The following is an 18752-nucleotide window of genomic DNA, read 5'->3' on the forward strand; positions in this document are numbered from 1 at the left end:
TGAGACACCATTCCTTCCACTAATACCAGTGATGGGACACTATTTCTCCCACTGACACCAATGATTGGACACTATTCCTCCCACTAATACCAATGATGGGACATTATTCCTCCCACCAACACCAATGACGGGGCACTATTCCTCCATCTGACACCAATGAAAGGGCACTATTCATTCCACTGATACCAATGATGGGACACTATTCCTCCCACTGACACCAATGACGGGGCACTATTCCTCCCACTAACACCAATGATGGGGCACTATTCCTCCCACTGACTCCAGGACATTTTCTACTCCCACTGGCCATAGTCTGGCCCCCTAATATATGAAGGGCAGTAAACTGGCCCTTTGCTTAATAAGTTTGGAGACCCCTGAATTACATCCATTCACACCTATTGCAGTGGGTGTGTTAAAGCCCAACTCCAGGCATCATTTTTATGTAAAGCGGAACTTAACCTTGAATTTCAAAACGTGTGAGCAGAATTTTTTTTTTATTGCAGAAGAGACATATGACTATGTCTCTTCTGCAATAAAGGCTTTCACCTTCCTCCTCGCAAAATGACCACCATTGTGCATGTTCAGGAGTTATGTCACCTGGTCAATCAAGATGGCTAAAGACCCCAAATATGGAGGAAGTTGTTTGTGGAGAAGATGTGACCTCTGGTAAGAAAGCTTGTGGGTGTCACATTGTTGGGTCGGAGGTAAGTACTGGAGGGTTTAGTTGTGTCTGTTGCCCAGACTTTTGGATTTGGATCTGTCTGACGCACTACCTCTTCTTTGTCACAAGATATCCTCAGTCTTCCAGGTCAAATCATGGACAGCATTAGTCAACCCAGAAAACTGAAGACATACTGTGAGTGCAGGACGGCATGGGCCACTGCCCTGAGGAGGCAGCACAGTGTCCTTTATTTACCATGTACTGGTTTAGACAATAATGATGACGTCATCTTTACATCAGTAAGGTGCACCGAGTGCAGACAAGAGGTAAAGAGGAAGAGGACCTTGTGGTGTCATGTGGCCAGCCTAAAGACTTCATAAAAGTATATTAAAAAAAATAATAAAAACGCACTTGGAGACCTTCAGAGGAGAGGGGGGCAGTGACCTGGTGAGAAGATAAAGTTGGGCTTTAACGCAAATATAGGTGTGAATCAACCCTCATAGTTACCCATTAAAAATACAATAAAGTGCAGCCCATAGATATGAACCAGCCATATAGGAAAGAATAGGATTTATACTTGAAATGTATTTTATTGTAGTAACATTCACGTGTCTTACTGCAAAACAAGTGTAAAAAGGCACTAAACATTAATGACTTTATTTTCCATAAAAATCATATTTTTGAAAACACACAGTGCGCTGCCAGATAATACTGAAATGATGCTTCCAGGAACAGTAAATAGGCATATGTATTGATCTCTCAGTTACTGTAAAATAGAGAAAACACACATGTAAAAAAGATTGTTAGTACGACAGAAAGTGGCTAAATTTTCTCTGTTACTGACATTAATTTTTCTGGTGCCAGGGTTTTTTACGGCGCCATGATACAAAACAAATCTTCCCGACACTCGGCACTACTTGGCAGCAAAGAAAATCTAAAGTCTTTCAAATTTGAAAAAGAAAAAACAGGTCTCAGTTGCATAGACCACAACAAGGAGTTCTATTCTATTCTGTGAGAGCCCTGACAGTGACATACACTATATTCTAGGCTTGTGCAATTCGTTTTGTAACGAATCGAAATTTTGCATCTTTCGGACATTCGGATGCATCTGAATGTCCGAATAAAAAAATAACGAATAACAACGAATACAAAATAAATATAACAAATGAATTTGAATGAATTCGACATAATTCAGTAATTCTTTAAAGATCTAATGAAACAAAAGGTCAGCACAAAGTAAATCTTATAGTCCAATCAGCTAATTAATTTTGTGCCGGAGGATGGATTACTGGCAAAGTGCATTCCTGAGAACTGAGTTAGAAGAGTGTTGTATTGTATTTGAGCCGAGGAGAAGAGACGTTGTCATTGTGTGTGTTAAAAGATTCAATAAACAAACGACTTTCCAAACTACGAATCATTATCACGAATGTCTATACATACATAAATAGTGAATTTCAACGAATACGAACGAATGAATTCGACACTCTACAAATAATAACGAATTATCCAAAAACGTATTAACGTAACATAACGAATATAACAGAACGAAATTATGTATTTTACGAATGACAACGAACCGAAGCTAAACGAAATTTTCTGTTGTGCACAAGTCTACTATATTCCTCCATCCCAAACTTGCTCATCCATGTCTTTATGGACCTTGCTTTGTGCACTGGTCCATATCATTTGGTGGAGGGGGATTATGGTGTGGGGTTGTTTTTCAGGGGTTGGGCTTGGCCCCTTAGTTCCAGTAAAGGGAAATCTTAAGGTGTCAGCATACCAGGACATTTTGGACAATTTCATGCTTCCAACTTTATGGAAACAGTTTGGAGATGACCCCTTACTGTTCTAACATACACCATACACTGCACACCAGTGCACAAAGCAAGGCTTATAAAGACATGGATGAGCGAGTTTAGGGTGGAGGAATTTGACTGGCCTGAACATAGTCCTGGCCTCAACCCAATAGAATACCTTTGGGATGAATTGGAGCAGAGACTGTGAGCCAGGCCTTCTTGTCCAACATCAGTGCCTGACCTCACAAATGCATTTCTGGAAGGATGGTCAAACATTCCCATAGACACACTCCTAAACCTTGTAGACAGCCATCCCAGAAGAGTTGAAGCTATTATAGCTGCAAAGGGTGGGCCAACTCAATACTGAACCCTACGGACTAAGACTGGGATGCCATTAAAGTTTATGTGCGTGCAAAGGCAGGTGTCCCAATACTTTCAATAATATAGTGTATATTACAGTATTTGCTGAAAACTTTCATGTGCATGCACCAAAATGCAACAATCAGAATTTTTTTTGCTTTGTTAGCAGTTAAACAAGCAAAAGGTGGGACTACTTTAAGGTGATCAGATTTTCAAAATGAAATCGGGGGGAAGGGGCGGGTATAACAGCTGCATGCAACATGCGTTGCAACAAATATTGGGTGTGGCCAATTTGTGCTAACAGTGGGAGGGGCTTAAAGGGGTATGGTTTAATAATACCTGAGCCTACTTTGATCTGGGTGAAAGATGCAGGCCCAGGTGTACACTGCAGATCACTATCGCAAGCAAAGGGTAAGGCGGCAAGTAATCCATATTCTTACCTCCCAGAATGAGTTTTCCACAAGCCAAGAGGGCAGTAACTAGGTAGACTACATAATATCAACACGTGACAACATCAATAACCGTGGACAATGATGGGAATGGACACACCCCTCCCCTCCCTCCTCCTGCTCCAGACCAATCATAGAAATGCTGCTAAGATGGATTACTCTACAGCCGGGGAAGCTATTATTAAAGCAGGAAAGAATTTGGGGGCACATTATTTTAATCATGGACATAATCAGAGACATTTGTTTTGTCCCCAAAAACTGGGGATGTCTGGTCACCCTGACCTGTCTACCGTATCTGTTCTTATTTAAAACAAAGTTGTCCGGTTGGGCAGAGTGCCTAGGAATTCAGTGTAGGATTACATACTAAATGAAAAACTACCCCTCCCTTTGCGCAATGCCCATTCAATTTTTTAAATGGGCTGAGTGACTTGTGTTTTCCTTAATCTTTTGCCAAGGCGCTTTACTAAAAGCTAAACCAATTACTTTAAGTATGCAAAATAATATAATGAGACCACACATTTCTGTGCATACTTACTGGAATTTTTTTTTATTCTTCTTTTTCTCTATCTTTTTTGTGTGGTTTCTGCCCCCTTCCCTCTATTTCGCTATTGGAGGGGAGAGGACCGGAACTGATAAGATAAATTACAATGTAATGTTTGGAATTTTCTGAAATGCTAAAAATAATAATAATAAAAAAAGAAAGTACACTGTAGAGCAACTTTGAGTGAGAGCTGTGCTCTGCGGTGACTTTGTCTTTTAAGAAAACAGTGCCAGTACGAATTTGCAGTGCCTGTTCCTAATCCCTAGTACTTATTTATTTCTCATATTAATACAGCGCCAACATATTACACAGCACTTTACAGAGTAAAGGAAAGGGAAAGGAACTTAAAGGGAGTCAAGTGTTAATATAAGCATTCCTATTAATGATCAGTTCAGTCAAATGTGATAGTTTGGAGAAAGGCCAAACTTGATCTCCATGGACACCTACAGGTGATGGCTGGAGGCTCCCCCAGTGTGAATGGGAACCCTTTGCAATGGTCAGGGCAGCCACCAGAAATTTTGGGGGCCCTTGCATAACTTTAGGCTTGACCCACCCCAGGCCAGACCAACAACCTTCATCAGGGCCCGCCCACTGGCCATCCCACTGAGTCCTTCAGTGCACCCACTTTTATTTTAACACTCTTGCAACCTAGAATATGAAAATGCATCAAATCCAGCAAAGAGACAGCTCCAGTCCCCCAGTCTCTCTCACCTCCTCGGTCTGGTATGGTATGTATGGTATATGATGGCAGTGTATGGTATGTATAGTATTATATATCCCCGATATGGTATATGTCCTCTGGTCCCCGGTCACACCTCCTTGGTCTGGTATATGTATGGTATATGACCCTGATATAGTATATGAATGGTTGTTGAAGGTATGCAGACCCAGATAAATTTGCCAAAACAAACCTAGAGTTAATTAGAGAAGGGAGGGGTTAGATTCCCTCTTTGTACTTGTCCTGGCGACCATTATCACTGGGAAAGAAAGTACAAGACAATCCAAAAATGTAAATTGTCACTAAAACAAGTAAAGAGGGGAAACTTTCTAATAGGGACATCCCCATGTTAGAATGGATTTCCCTCACTTTGGAGCAATGGGACATAACTGTCAAAATGAAGTGACAGGGGCTTTTACCCATTTCCTAATCACTCCAAAGGTTTTGCTGTAACCCTTTTCAGACAGAACTATGTTTTAGTTGTGGATAATCCAACTTTGCTCACAACATTTGATTTCCAGGGGCAAGTCAAGGTGTTGCCACCAGGCACCCATCCTCCATGTCTTCCCTTGGTAACTAAGCCTATTTTTGTTTGTTGATCTCCTTACTCCTAATACCATTTTTAATTTCTATTTCATGGCTAAATTCTGGCATAAGAACAATTTTATGCTTGACAATTCTAGGAAGAACTTTGTGATCAATAATGTTATTACTTTCAAATGTTTATTGAGTGTTCATAAATCCTACAGTAACTGATTATTGAATCTGTGGGCCATTGTCTTAAAAAGCAAAAATGGATAATGTACATGGGCCTTATGTCTGGCTTTAATATAGAACTGTATTAAAGTTCCACTTACAAAGAGATGTCTCTGCTGCATTAACTCCCAGATAACTTTGCTTGAGTTTTCTAATCAAAAGCATTAACACATTCCAAATTGAACTCAATTAAGCTTTCCCCTCGGATTGCATACAGCATATCTAAAAAGCCGCCTCTTTTTATTTTTATATTTTTTTGTTTTCAAATAAAGCATGGTTAAAAGTAAAACCTTTCTTGCTTTGTTCTTACTGCCTGTGTCTCATTGGGGAGATTTCCCTTGACTTCCTGTCCCAGAGAAACAAAGGGAAGCGAGTGGAAATAACAAAAATGGAAATACCATCTTGGACAGTAGTCACTAGAGCAGGTTTCCCTATTAAAATATTTCTTTCTTTTCTCTGTTCTGGTGACAGCTGTAAATTTGGAATCTCCCATCACTTTGTTCTTGGGTACAATTGTTCAAGGACCAGAAAAAAAACCGTGAATCTCAGGGCGTTTACAGAGAGCAACAAAGAAGCTCAAAGTCTAGCACTTCTCTACTCAAACCAAAACTCAGTAGAAAAAAAGTTTTAATTCTAGGTACACTTTAGTCTTCCTTGGATCCATATTCAAATGTTAAATATATCTATATAATTATGACTGCTTTAAAATGCAAATTTCTTACTTATATTACCCAATATTGCCAATTTCGGGCCACACAGGATGAATTACTGTGCCCACAAAGAGAAGGAGCTACATAAATGTGGGGTTGGTTTTGTCCATGTAAGGAACTTTTGGGCAGAGTTTGGTCAGATTATAGGTGTGGCTTTATATTGTAGTGATTGATGGTTTGTGTTTGCTTCATATTTTGTCATTCAGATATCTGTGGAGGAGTGCTCACTGGCCTTTCTGGAGTTATTACCAGCCCTGACTACCCTGATAATTACCCCAACAATGCAGAGTGCCACTGGCTGATCCGGGCCGCTCCTCACACCAACATCCGCCTGGTGTTCACAGACTTCCAGCTGGAAAGCCAGGAGTGTAACTTTGATTATGTTGCTGTCCTTGATGGCAATGGTATTGAAGAACAAGTCCGCCATTATTGTGGTACCACCAAGCCACCAGATTTCACATCGTCCTCCAATGAGCTGCATGTGATCTTCAAATCTGACTTCAATATTGGTGCCAGGGGCTTCAAGGCTCACTTCTCATCTGGTATGACATTTCTTCTCTCCACTCCATTTAATATTAGACTCCATAAGTATTTGATCAAGTTAGATACTCACTGCTAAGTTTGCAGAAAAAAATCCACAAGGGATAAGACAGATGTCCTAAGAAATGCGCATTTTAGTACAGTAATCTTCATAACAGACTCAATTCTGCCTTCAATGCTTACCAGTGGAGATGGATAAATCTGTAGTGTCAGATAATTAAGGCTGTCCATATATTGTACAATTTTCCCTTCAGATTTACCAAACCCATATATTATGAGGTTAAACCTAAACAATTTCAATTTGTATGCAATCAGGCAGGCCCTTGCACTACATAGTTTAAAGTAAATCTAAACGAAATTGAATAAGAAAATTGTACAATGCATGGCTTTAGCTTTAATCTGACAGCCACCACCTGTGGCATTCAGAATTTGCAAACAGTGACTGCATCTGTTTAAAGCAGGTGTTGTGTTGCAGAGACATTTCTCACCTGGCTCATTCAACAAAAGTCAATTGAAAAAAACTTTTATTTTTCTGGGAGGTGATACTGACAGGGCCACCCACAGAACAAATTTTGGCTGATTCAGTGGGAATCAGAGAAAATCTGATCTGTGAATGGCTGGCTTTACAGTTGGTATCTTTAGGATATTCTGTCGGGTCCAGTGGCACAACCAAATGGGTATTGATTACATTGGAAATATGTCTGGGCCATCCTGTTATAGCTATTATTTGGTTATGTGTTCACCTTAAAGTGTTTGTTAAGCCACTTAATGCACTTTATCCCATCGTGACTGTTGAATATTCCTGTGTGCTCCTGTGTCTGTTCTTTATAAAAATAATCTGTTCTTTATCAAAAGAATCTGTTCTTTATCAGTATTCAGAGCAACAATCTCTGCTCATGTGACCCACCATCTCTCTCCTCTCCCAATCTGACAGCTGCAGCAGGCTGGGCCGAGGATTCCCCACTGTCATCAATTGGAGGGGAGAAGGAGAGAAAGAGAGAGGCGGCGGGTCACGCAAGCAGCAGTTGGCACATTTTTTTTATAAAACACAGACACAGGGGCACATAGGATTATTAAACAGACAGGATGGAATAAAGTTTAATTAAAACTTCAGCAGCAAGAGGGGAGGGGTGGGCCCTGACACAGGAGCAGACAGGCAGGAAAGAAGGGGGAGAGAGCACAAAGGAGGACAGGAGAGCTTCGGGTTATGGAGGCACGTAAACTGACCATGGTGTCAAGACTCAGCAGCCCTGATATACCGTGGGGATGACATAGCCAGACAGGATCAGCCAAGTTTTTAGGTGTTACAGGGGCCAAATTACACAGCACAAGCACATGCTTTAAGGGAACAAGAGCAATATATATATTTTTTAGGTTAACAAAGGCTTTAAATTGAATCAATGACTCACCTTGCCTTGTAAAGTCCAAAGAGCAGGTATTTTCAGATGCTCTTATGTACAGTTTTCCCTCAGAGCACCCAAGTATTTCAAAAACTTGTACACTCTATTTTCAAATCATGACCATCATTTCCTTGACTGTTGCTTGGCTTGCCATCTGTTATTCACCTTTGATAGCTAAAAGAAGGATAAAGAGCAATGGTTGGCTACCTATTTGAAACAGGGGAACTCAACTGCAGACTTTGAAAGCAACAAAGGACCACGCATAGTGTTCAGTATATCTAGTGCTACAGAGCACTGCCAAAGACTGGAGACTTAATACAATAGATCGGGGATATGCAATTAGTGGACCTCCAGCTGTTGCAAAACTACAAGTCCCATCATGCCTCTGCCCCTTGGTGTCATGCTTATGACTGTCAGAGTCTTGCTATGCCTCATGGGACTTGTAGTTCTGCAACAGCTGGAGGTCCACTAATTGCATATCCCTGCAATAGATGGTGAGAGACTGACAACATTTTACAGGTGTTGTTGAAGACTGGACACAAGCAACAGGAGACAGTTAGAGACTGGGGATATGGTACATGAGTCTGCAAGAGACAACTGGCCATTACAGCCCATGTACAAATCAATGCTCCCACTCCCACTACTAGGGTCTGTAAAGGGACATATAGGAAGTACCATAAGGCTACAGCTTGGGCACCAATGGCATAGGCATTGAGAGAAGGAGCTAAGCTGCATTTGAGATCACCAATCTGGCTTTGCTGTATGGCAGGATTTTCTAGATCACAAGACTTTAGCAGGTACTACAGTTCATGTAAATGTAGTACAGCTGTGTATATATTTCTTTGAGTGGTGTTCAGTACAGGCTGAACAGTAGTGAACTCCTGTTAATAGCACAAAAATGGCCTTAACAATTATAGACATCTAAGGCCGCGTACACACGGGCGGACTGTCTGACGGACTTGGTCCGCTGAAAAGTGTTTCAGCGGACAATCCGCTCGTGTGTGGGCTTCAGCGGACTTTTTCAGCGGACAGTCTGGCGGACTAAGTCTTTCGGAATTTCCGTAATATTGTCCGTCCAAACTTGGTTTCAGCGGACAGTCCGCTCGTGAGTAGGCTAGTTCGACGGACTAAGTATGGCGCATGCTCAGAAAGGATTTACACGGCCGACGGTTGCATTGCAGTGTATTGGACGTCGTATTTCTAGTCCCGTCGTACGTGCCGTACACGTCATCGCGCAAGCTTTCTGCGGACTGTCTGTTCGTCGTGTGTGGTCAAGTCCGTTCATTCAAAAGTAGGACGGACTGTCTGTCGGATTGTCTGACGGACTTAGTTGGACGGATAGTCCACCCGTGTGTACGCGGCCTAAGGGTTAGCATAGAGTCACATAGAGAAATAATTACCACACCCTCAACCATTACTAGATGCTGTACACTGCATTGGATAGTAACAAGTTCTACCCACTTGATTGTGGTGCATCTAATGCCGTGTACACACGACCGGACTTTCTGGCAGACTAGGTACGACGGTCTTCCCGAGTCCCGACTGACTTTTCAGCGGAGATCCGACTGACTTTCTGAACGAACGGACTTGGCCACACACTATCACACCAAAGTCCGTCAGATTCGAGCGTGATGACGTACGACCAGACTAGAATAAGGAAGTTCATAGCTAGTAGCGAATAGCTGCCCTAGCGTCAGTTTTTGTCCGTCGGACTAGCATACAGACGAACGGATTTTTCGACCGGACTGGAAAAATCTAAAGTCCATCTGATTTTTCAACAGCAAAGGTCAGATAAAGCCCACACACGATCAAATTGTCCAATGGATTCGTTCCTTCGGACCTTTGCTGACGAAAAGTCTGGTCGTGTGTACACGGCATTAGAAAACCACGGCAGAATTCTTACAGTTTCAGAATAAACATCTTATATCTTGTATGTGCTAAACATCTCTGTAAGGAAGGTGTGAGCAAAGTATAGAGGAGAACTACGAGATATTACAACCTACATTCGTTTCATTGTGACCTTCAGAGTATTTATTGGAAGACAATAGGATGAATGACCCAAGAGTCATTTGATGACCCACCAGAGAATGTCATTTTTTAATGTCCATGTATCGTTTCAAAATAAAAATTGTGAGACAGTGAACAAAATCTGCTATTGTTTCCAAAATGGTCCTGATCCAATGTTCTTTCATTTTTTTAATCCCTCAGGTGAATGTCAGGATGTGTTCAAAGCAGTGAGGAGCAATATCACCAGCCCTCGCTATCCAGAAATGTACCCCAATAATATTATCTGTCAGTGGAACATCCAGTTACCCCCTGGCTTTCGTATTAAGATGTTCTTCCGAGACCTGGAGCTGGAGGAGAAGAACAGCTTGACGGAACAGTGTGATTATGACTATGTGTCGGTTTATGATGGGCAAAATGAAGGCAACAAACTTCTGGGAAAATGGTGCGGTACGGAGATTCCCTCACCAGTCATGTCTAGCAAGAACAATCTGCTGCTGGTTCTCGTGACGGACAGAGATACAGCCAGTAAGGGCTTCTCCGTATTTTACATTGGCGGTAAGTACGTAACAGCAATAATTTTGCATTATCTAGAGTTTAGAATAGAATAGTCTCTTTTAGATGATAAAAGTTACTCAATCATGCCGCATACACACGATCAAACAATCGGGTGGAAAAGTCTGGCAAACTGAAGTCCGCCGGAGAAATCCCCCCGTGTGTAGCCTCCGGCATACTTTTTTGACCCGAAAGTACGGCGGACTTAGAAAGTAGTTTTGCACTCCAATCTTCCCGCTGGACTCGCATTTCGGCGCACAATCCGGCCGTGTGTGTGCCAGTCCACCGTACTTTTGAAATGAGCGGACTTTTCCCGCCCAGAGAAAAGTCTGCTCATTTCGAGTGGGTCTCTAGGTAGGCGGGGCCCGCGAAGGAGACGTCGCTGGCCCCGCCACCTGGTATGGACTTAAAGGGGAACCCCAACGCCGAGAAAAATCGGCATGTGGGTCCCCCCAGGTCCACATCAGACCCTTGTCCGAGCACACTACCTGGCCGGCCAGGAGAGGGGGGGGCGAGCGAGCGCCCCCCCCCCTGAGCCGTACCAGGCCGCGTGCCCTCAACATGGGGGATGCCTTGGGGAAGGGGGGGCCGCGCGCCCCCCCCACCCCAAAGCACCTTGTCCCCATGTTGATGAGGACAAGGGCCTCTTCCCGACAACCCTGGCCGTTGGTTGTCGGGGTCTGCGGGCGGAGGGCTTATCGGAATCCGGGAGCCCCCTTTAATAAGGGGGCCCCCAGATACCGGCCCCCCCACCCTATGTGAATGAGTATTGAGTACAATGTACCCCTACCCATTCACCTGTAAAATAAAGTACAAAAAAAACACAACACACTCCTTCCGCAAAAACGTTTTATCCCTATTTTGGGGTCACCAGTATGGTATTTGTAAATTTAAATCATATCCCCTCTCAAGCGTCTCTTCTCCAGAGAGAATAAGTTCAGTGCTCGCAACCTTTCCTCATAACTAATATGTTCCAGAAAAAATTATATATAAAGTTGCGCTGAAATTACATGAAAGATAAAAGTGAAAAATCAAGTGCAAATTATTGAGATTATAAATCAAAAAACATCCTGTGTAAAGTTCAATCAAGAAAGGAAGTCTTTTTGTAATAAGGGACTCTCTGTTTCCAAGGAAAACCAATGGATAGGAAAATCAATCCTTTTTACGAATTCAGTGTAATCTTACAAATCCAAAGCTGAAAAAAAGTTTGACCCTTACCACAATGGGTGGACTCCCAGTCAATGGAGTCTTTAGCGCGAGCAGACAGCCTGTGGTAAGACACAAACTACTCGGGCCTCTCTGCCACGAGTAGAAGGAAGGGGGAAACAAAGAAGGACTCCGATCGTGAACGTACCGTTTGGCAAGCAGTAATTTTATAAAAAAATATATTAAAAATTTTTTTTTCAAACATACAGCAGACCGAAGATATGACCGAATAGGTCCGATTCTAGAGGAAATTTTTAATATACAATAGACCAATAGACCAAAGGTATGACCGAATCGGTCTGATTCTAACAAATAAAAAATATATATGCATAAAAAACCGGTTAAAAATAAGAACAAATATACACCCGTGCTAGGGAATATTCTAAGCGTGGTGGTATCAGCACAAACAGCCCGACATGTTTCGTAAAAACTTACATCCTCCTGGGGCACAGGTGATATGCTGATCCATCACGTTTAAATAGCGTTACGACTAAACCAAGCCTCGATTGCGTTCGAAAGAGGTGAGGGTCGGCTTTCCGGCCGAACTAAGCCTCACTTCCGAACAGTTACCATTTTTTCGAAGGTTATAGAAATGAACCGAATCCCTCGCCCCACAAACCATTAGTCCCGCCTAGGTCGCCATTTTCATGGAGACCAAAACACGGTCCAGGTCTGAAACGAAGCATTACGATTAAATCAAACCTCGATTGCATTCGAAAGAAGTAAAGGTCAGCATTCCGGCCGAACCAAGCCTTACTTCCGAACGACTACCATCTTTTCGAAGGTTACAGAAATGAATCGAATCCCTCATCTCACAGACCATTGGTCCCGCCCAGGTCTCCATTTTCGTGGAGACCAAATGCGGTCCGGGTCTGGAACAAAACCTGAGCTCGAGCTCTATTTTCTTATGGATTGAACCCATACATGAACTGCACATCTCTGAGTAGAAAACACGTATCGAAGAGTGTATGACTAATCACGTTCGAATGGCCCACGGTGTCCAGTTCATATTAGGAAACCATTTTTTAAAAAAAAATCTAAATAAAAGGAAGTGGTCTGTCCTCATTTAGTTCAAAAATAAGAGGAGACAAAAAAATAAATCTATGAAAAAAGGAACAAAAATAAACAAAAATAAATAAATAAATAAACCATTCCCCCGAACAGACATATTTGTATTATATATCAATTGTAATTCATACCCCTCACACATTATCTATAAAAGCATTAATTTCTATATCTACATTGAGTCCAAAAGGTTTAAGGCTCTTAATTTTATATATCCAACTCATTTCGAGTTTTGAAATTGCCCTCTTTTTAGGGCCTCCTCTCCAGGGTAGCTGTAACTTATCGATTCCCAGGAGGGATGTTCCCCGAGGGTCACGATCATGTACTTCCAAATAATGTTTCGAAAACGGGTGTCCTTTAAATCCCCTTCTAATGCTACCCAAATGTTCACCCAACCTCACCTGGAGGGGGCATAGTGTGCGACCCACATAGTGGAGCCCACAGGGGCAAGTTAGAAGATATACCACTCCCTCTGTGGAACAGATTATAAATGATTTGATAGGGAAGATTTGTTTAGTATTTCCTGAACAGAATTCTGTTGTTTTCTTTATCTTTATATTATTAATGGAACATACACAACATTTATTGCATTTGAAAAACCCTATCAAATTCTGAAAGAACATAGGTTTAATTGTCGGGGGGTCGCACACATTAGGTGCGATTTTTTGTCTGATAGATGGCACACCCCTAAACACCACCTGTGGTTTCTCCGGGAGAAATGAACCCAAAATTTGTCCATTTTTGATTATGTGTCAATGCTTACGCACAATCTTCTTGACCGAAAAGTGTTGCTGAGAGAATCTAGTAACAAATGGGCATTGAAAATTGCTGTTAATATTATTCCCCTCCACCTCTGTTCTATCTTTAAAGCGGGATTCCACCCTAAAGTGGAACCTCCGCTGATCGGAACCCCCCCTCTCCGGTGTCACAATTGACACCTTTCAGGGGGGAGGGGGGTGGAGATACCTGTCAAAGACAGGTATTTTCACCCACTTCCGGGCATAGACTCCCACGGGAGTCTACGCCATTTCCTGCCCTGCCGCGCTGTCTGCTGGGACACACACGGGTCCCAGTGACAGCGCGGAGATTTCCTATTGCGCGGCGCAACTCGCGCATGCGCAGTAGGGAACTGGGAAGTGAAGCCGATTCGCTTCACTTCCTGATTCCCTCACCTAGAATGGCGGCGGCAGCAGCCGAGGCCCGAGCGGTCGATCGGCCTCGGCTACCGGCATCGCTGGAACCCGGGACAGGTGAGTGTCCATTTATTAAAAGTCAGCAGCTGTAGTATTTATAGCTGCTGGCTTTTAATATTTTTTTTTGGTGGAATCCCTCTTTAAGTAAGAGGCTACGATCGATCTCTCGTACTTCTCTCAGTTTTTCTTTTAAATCTTGTTCCTCATAGCCTTTGGCCAATAATCTCTCTACGAGAACCCCAGCTTGTGTGTCAAAATCTTCCTCCCGTGAACACTTACGCCTCATTCTGATGAACTGGCTTTTCGGAACGGACTGTAGCCACGCTTTATGGTGGCAACTGTCACGTGGGATAAATGCGTTACGATCAGTGTCCTTGAAAAACGTGGCTGTCAGTAAGGTATTTCCCTCATTCCAGATTTTAAGATCCAGAAAATTAATGGTATGTTGACTCGCTTCATATTTAAATTCTATCCCTCTATCGTTCCTTTTAAGTTCCATCATAAATTCCTCAAGTGACTCAAAGGAGCCATTCAATAGGAGGAGGACGTCATCTATATACCTGGCCCAGAGGGCCAATTCAGGTCTCTTATCCAAATAGATGACGTCCTCCTCCCATTTCCCCATAAAGAGATTCGCCAAACTGGGGGCAAATTTAGCAGCTAAGCCAGAAAAAGACTTCCTTTCTTGATGGAACTTTACATAGGATGTTTTTTGATTTATAATCTCAATAATTTGCACTTGATTTTTCACTTTTATCTTTCATGTAATTTCAGCGCAACTTTATATATAATTTTTTCTGAGCTTTTCCATATCTTGATATTAGATGGTTTGTAGTTGCAGCTTTTAGGTTTACCCTAAGCGCGATATTTTTGTTCTTTTGTCTTTCATAATATGTTCCAGACCCTTCATTAGCTTTGTTGCCCTTCTTTGTACTCGCTCCATTTCCAGTACATCCTTCCTGAGGACTGGTACCCAGAACTGGACAGCATACTCTAGGTGCGCCCGGACCAGAGTCTTGTAAAGCAAGAGAATTATTGTTTTATCTCTGGAATTAATCCCCTTTTTAATGCATGCCAATATTCTGTTTGCTTTGTTAGCAGCAGCTTGGCATTGCATGCCATTGCTGAGCCTATCTTGCACTAGGTCCTTTTCCATCCTAGATTCCCCCAGAGGTTCTCCCCCCCAGTGTATAGATTGCATTCATATTTTTGCCACCCAAATGCATTATTTTACACTATTCTATGTTGAACCATCCACTGGGTCGTTTATAGACAAATTAAACAGGATTGGTCCCAGCATAGAACCCTGGGGGACACCACTACCCACCCCTGACCATTCTGAGTACTCCCCATGTATCACCACCCTCTGAACTCGCCCTTGTTGCCAGTTTTCAATCCATGTATTCACCCTATGGTCCATGCCAACAGACCTTATTTTGTACAGTAAATGTTTATGGGGAACTGTGTCAAATGCTTTTGCAAAATCCAGATACACCACGTCTATGGACCTTCCTTTATCTAGGTGGCAACTCACCTCCTCATAGAAGGTTAATAGATTGGTTTGGCAAGAAGGATTCTTCATCAATTAGGCTCTTATGCTCTAATATGCTCTTAAAGCAACCCATCTCTCCTCCGTGTTCTTTGTTCCTAAGATTTTATCCCAATTTATGTCTTCTAGTAAGGTTAGTAGGTAGTTTAGGGAAGTTGGCTCTTTTGAAATTCAGCGTCTTTGTATTCCCCTTATGTTTCCTATTTGTGTGATTTATACTGAAGCCAATTGACCTGTGATCGCTGTTGCCTAAATTGCCCCGTATTTCCACATCCGTGATCAGGTCTGTATTATTGGTAATCAGCAGATCCAGTAATGCGTTACTTCCAGTTGGTGCGTTTACCATCTGACCCATAAAATTGTCCTGGAAGACATTTAGGAACTGGCAAGCCTTAGAGGAATGCGTGGTTCCCTCTGCCGAGTCTATGTCTGGATAATTAAAATCCCCCATTATGATAACACTTCTCATCCTTGCTGCTAATCCAAATTGTGATAGGAGATCTGTCTCCCCTTCCTCCCTCAGGTTAGCAGGCCTATAGCATATTTCCAGTATTATTTTCCCCTTAGCTTCATCCCTTTGGAGCTCTACCCATAAGGATTCCATCTCCTCCCTAGCTCCCTTAGTGATGTCATCTCTCATATTCGCTTGTACATTATTCTTGATATATAGGCATACCCCTCCCCCTTTTTTATCCTCTCTATCCTTGTGATAAAGGATATACCCTTGAATGGTTGCCAGCCACTCATGAGAGCTGTTGAACCAGGTCTCTGAAATTCCCACAAAATCCAAATCCTCCTTGTATCTCTAGTTCACCCATTTTGTCCACCAGGCTCCTGCCATTGGTGCAACATGCCACGTAGTTTAGACCGGTCGCATATTATCCTCTTATTGGGTGTTCTGAGATTGCAACTAGGACTTGCTACTATACTTACCTTGGGTTTATGTGCTTTGGTCAACCCACCACTAATGCAACCAATACTATCCTCTGGAATATGTTCCGCGCTGACGATCTCTACTTCTGCACCCTCTCCCCCGTCGCCTAGTTAAAAAACCCTCTAACTTTTTGACCATCTTCATTCCCAGTTGCTCTGCACCCTCCTCATTTAGGTGCAGTCCATCCCCTCTATAGTACTGGTTATCGACTGAGAGGTTGGCCCAGCCCTCCAGGAACCCAAACCCCTCCTTACTACATCAGCTCCTCAGCCACTTGTTTACTTCCCTAATTTCCCTCTGCCTTTCTGGTGTGGCTCGATGTACCAGTAGTATTCCCGAGAATTTTACCTTGGAGGTCCTTTTCCTCAATTTAGCTCCCAAGTCCCTAAAATCATTCTTTAGGACACTCCATCAGCCTTTGACTTTGTAATCGGTGCCAACAAGCACCATGACTGCTGGGTCTACCCCAGCCCCTCCCAGTAATCTGTCCACCAGATCCGAGATGTGCCGAACCCGAGCGGCCGGTAGACAACATACAGTTTGGCGCTTCAGGTCTGTGTGACAGATTGCCCTCTCTGATCTTATAAGAATTGAGTCCCCTACCACCAGAATCTGTCTTTCCTTTCCCTTCGCTTCCCCCCCACTCTCACTGGAGGAGTTCTTCCCCGGCAACTAGGAGAGTCCCTTAGCTCCAACAGTGCTGGTCCCTGAATGATTTCACCAATGTCACTCAATGGAGCATACTTATTGGGATGCTACAGCCCAGGATCGGTCTCCCTGGCACTTCCCCCTCTACCCTTCCTGACTGTCACCCATCTACTCTTACCTCGTGCCTGCACCTCTTTGTCTCCACCTGCCTCTGGGCTGGCCTCTGCTGTGTACATTCCTGGCTCTCCTTTAGTATGGAGGGACTTCTCAGTGCTGACAGTTGCTTGCCCAGATTCAGAACCTGGGCTTCCAGGGAAACAATGTGCTTACATTTTGCACAGCAGTATTCAACCTTGATCGTATGATCAAGGAAGGCGGCATACATGCCGCAAGATGTACACCGAGTCGCTTCTCCACACCCGCCAGGCATTGTACCTATTAATTTAATGAGGATTGGGGATTGTACCCTGTCCAAATTACCTAACAACTAGCTTCCTGACACTAATACTCAACAAGACAATACACTGGTACTCCCAGACCTAAGTGTGCTCGCAGACCAACGTGCACTCGCAGACCTATACATCTCTGTCTATAAGCAATATGGAGAAATTAAGTTCAAAATTCACAACAGAGGCAAAGTGATTTTCCCTAAGAGCAGATCTTGGCATGCTTGTCAGCCCTCTAATGTAAACACAAAGCAGATGTTTTTAAGCTGTTTGAAATTGACTTTAGAGTTTGAGAATGAATACTTTCATACTAAATGCAGATAGGGAGGTCAAGCATGGCCTGCTGTAAAACTCTTTAAAGAGGAGTTCCAGTCTGTAAAAAAAAAAAAAAAAAAAAAAAAAAAAAACAGATACAAATACTGTAGCTGCAGACTTTTAATATAAGGACACTTACCTGTCCAGGAATATAGTGTAGATGGTGTTTTCTTTTTTTCAAGATTATTCACTATATTGAGTGGAAGACCACTAAAGGTCCAGAACCAGGGAGGACAGTGTTGAAGTCCTTGGTCTATATTGGACTTAAAGGGATTGAGGATCCTTGGAATGACATTTATATGGACTGGGGTTGAAGGACCTTTAAGGTGGTTGCAAACGCAGAAGGTTTTTTTATCCTAATGCATTGTATGCATTAAGATAAAAAGCCTTCTGTGTGCAACAGCCCCCCCCTCACACATACCTGAGGTCCCTCTCTGTCCAGCAATGTCCACGAGTTTCTCAGCCATCTGAGTCGGGGGTCCATGTCTGAATGGCCACACAGGGAGCTGTGACTCAGCTTGGGTGCCCTCATAGCAAGCTGCTTGCTGTGGGGGCACTCAACAGGAGGGAGGGGCCAGGATCGCAGAAGAGGGACATGAGAAGAGGAGGATCTGGGATGTTCGATGCAAATCCATTGCAATAGAGCAGGTAGGTATAAAATGTTTGATATTTTTATAGGGAAAAAAATGATACAATCACTTTAACAGTTTGCACTGATTTTATATTTATTGGTCTTTACATGCCACAGCTGGAATGCTTTGCTTTGTGGCAATGACAGAAATGATGCCCCCTGTTGCGCTCAATGGGCACTAGCACCCACTGAATGTGACCCTTTGAAATGAATGGGCCGCACTGCAACCACACATAACACATGTGGTGTTGGCACCTTTACACTGGTTCCTCCTG

At 43.0% G+C, this 18752-nt stretch overlaps 1 protein-coding gene across 1 annotated transcript in view; it reads left to right on the forward strand.

Moving 5' to 3' along the window:
* CDCP2 (CUB domain containing protein 2) overlaps positions 1-18752 on the forward strand; it is a 45864-nt gene that overhangs the window by 6677 nt on the left and 20435 nt on the right. Inside the window, exons 3-4 of the mRNA XM_077453283.1 lie at positions 6198-6533; positions 10140-10493. Of these exons, the coding sequence (XP_077309409.1) occupies positions 6198-6533; positions 10140-10493 (690 nt within the window). The remainder of the gene's footprint in view (positions 1-6197; positions 6534-10139; positions 10494-18752) is intronic.

The sequence above is a fragment of the Lithobates pipiens genome, unplaced genomic scaffold (assembly GCF_037356315.1).
Source record: "Lithobates pipiens isolate NorthernLeopardFrog02 unplaced genomic scaffold, aLitPip1_a1.2 Scaffold_23, whole genome shotgun sequence".
In the NCBI taxonomy this organism is placed as follows: domain Eukaryota; kingdom Metazoa; phylum Chordata; class Amphibia; order Anura; family Ranidae; genus Lithobates; species Lithobates pipiens.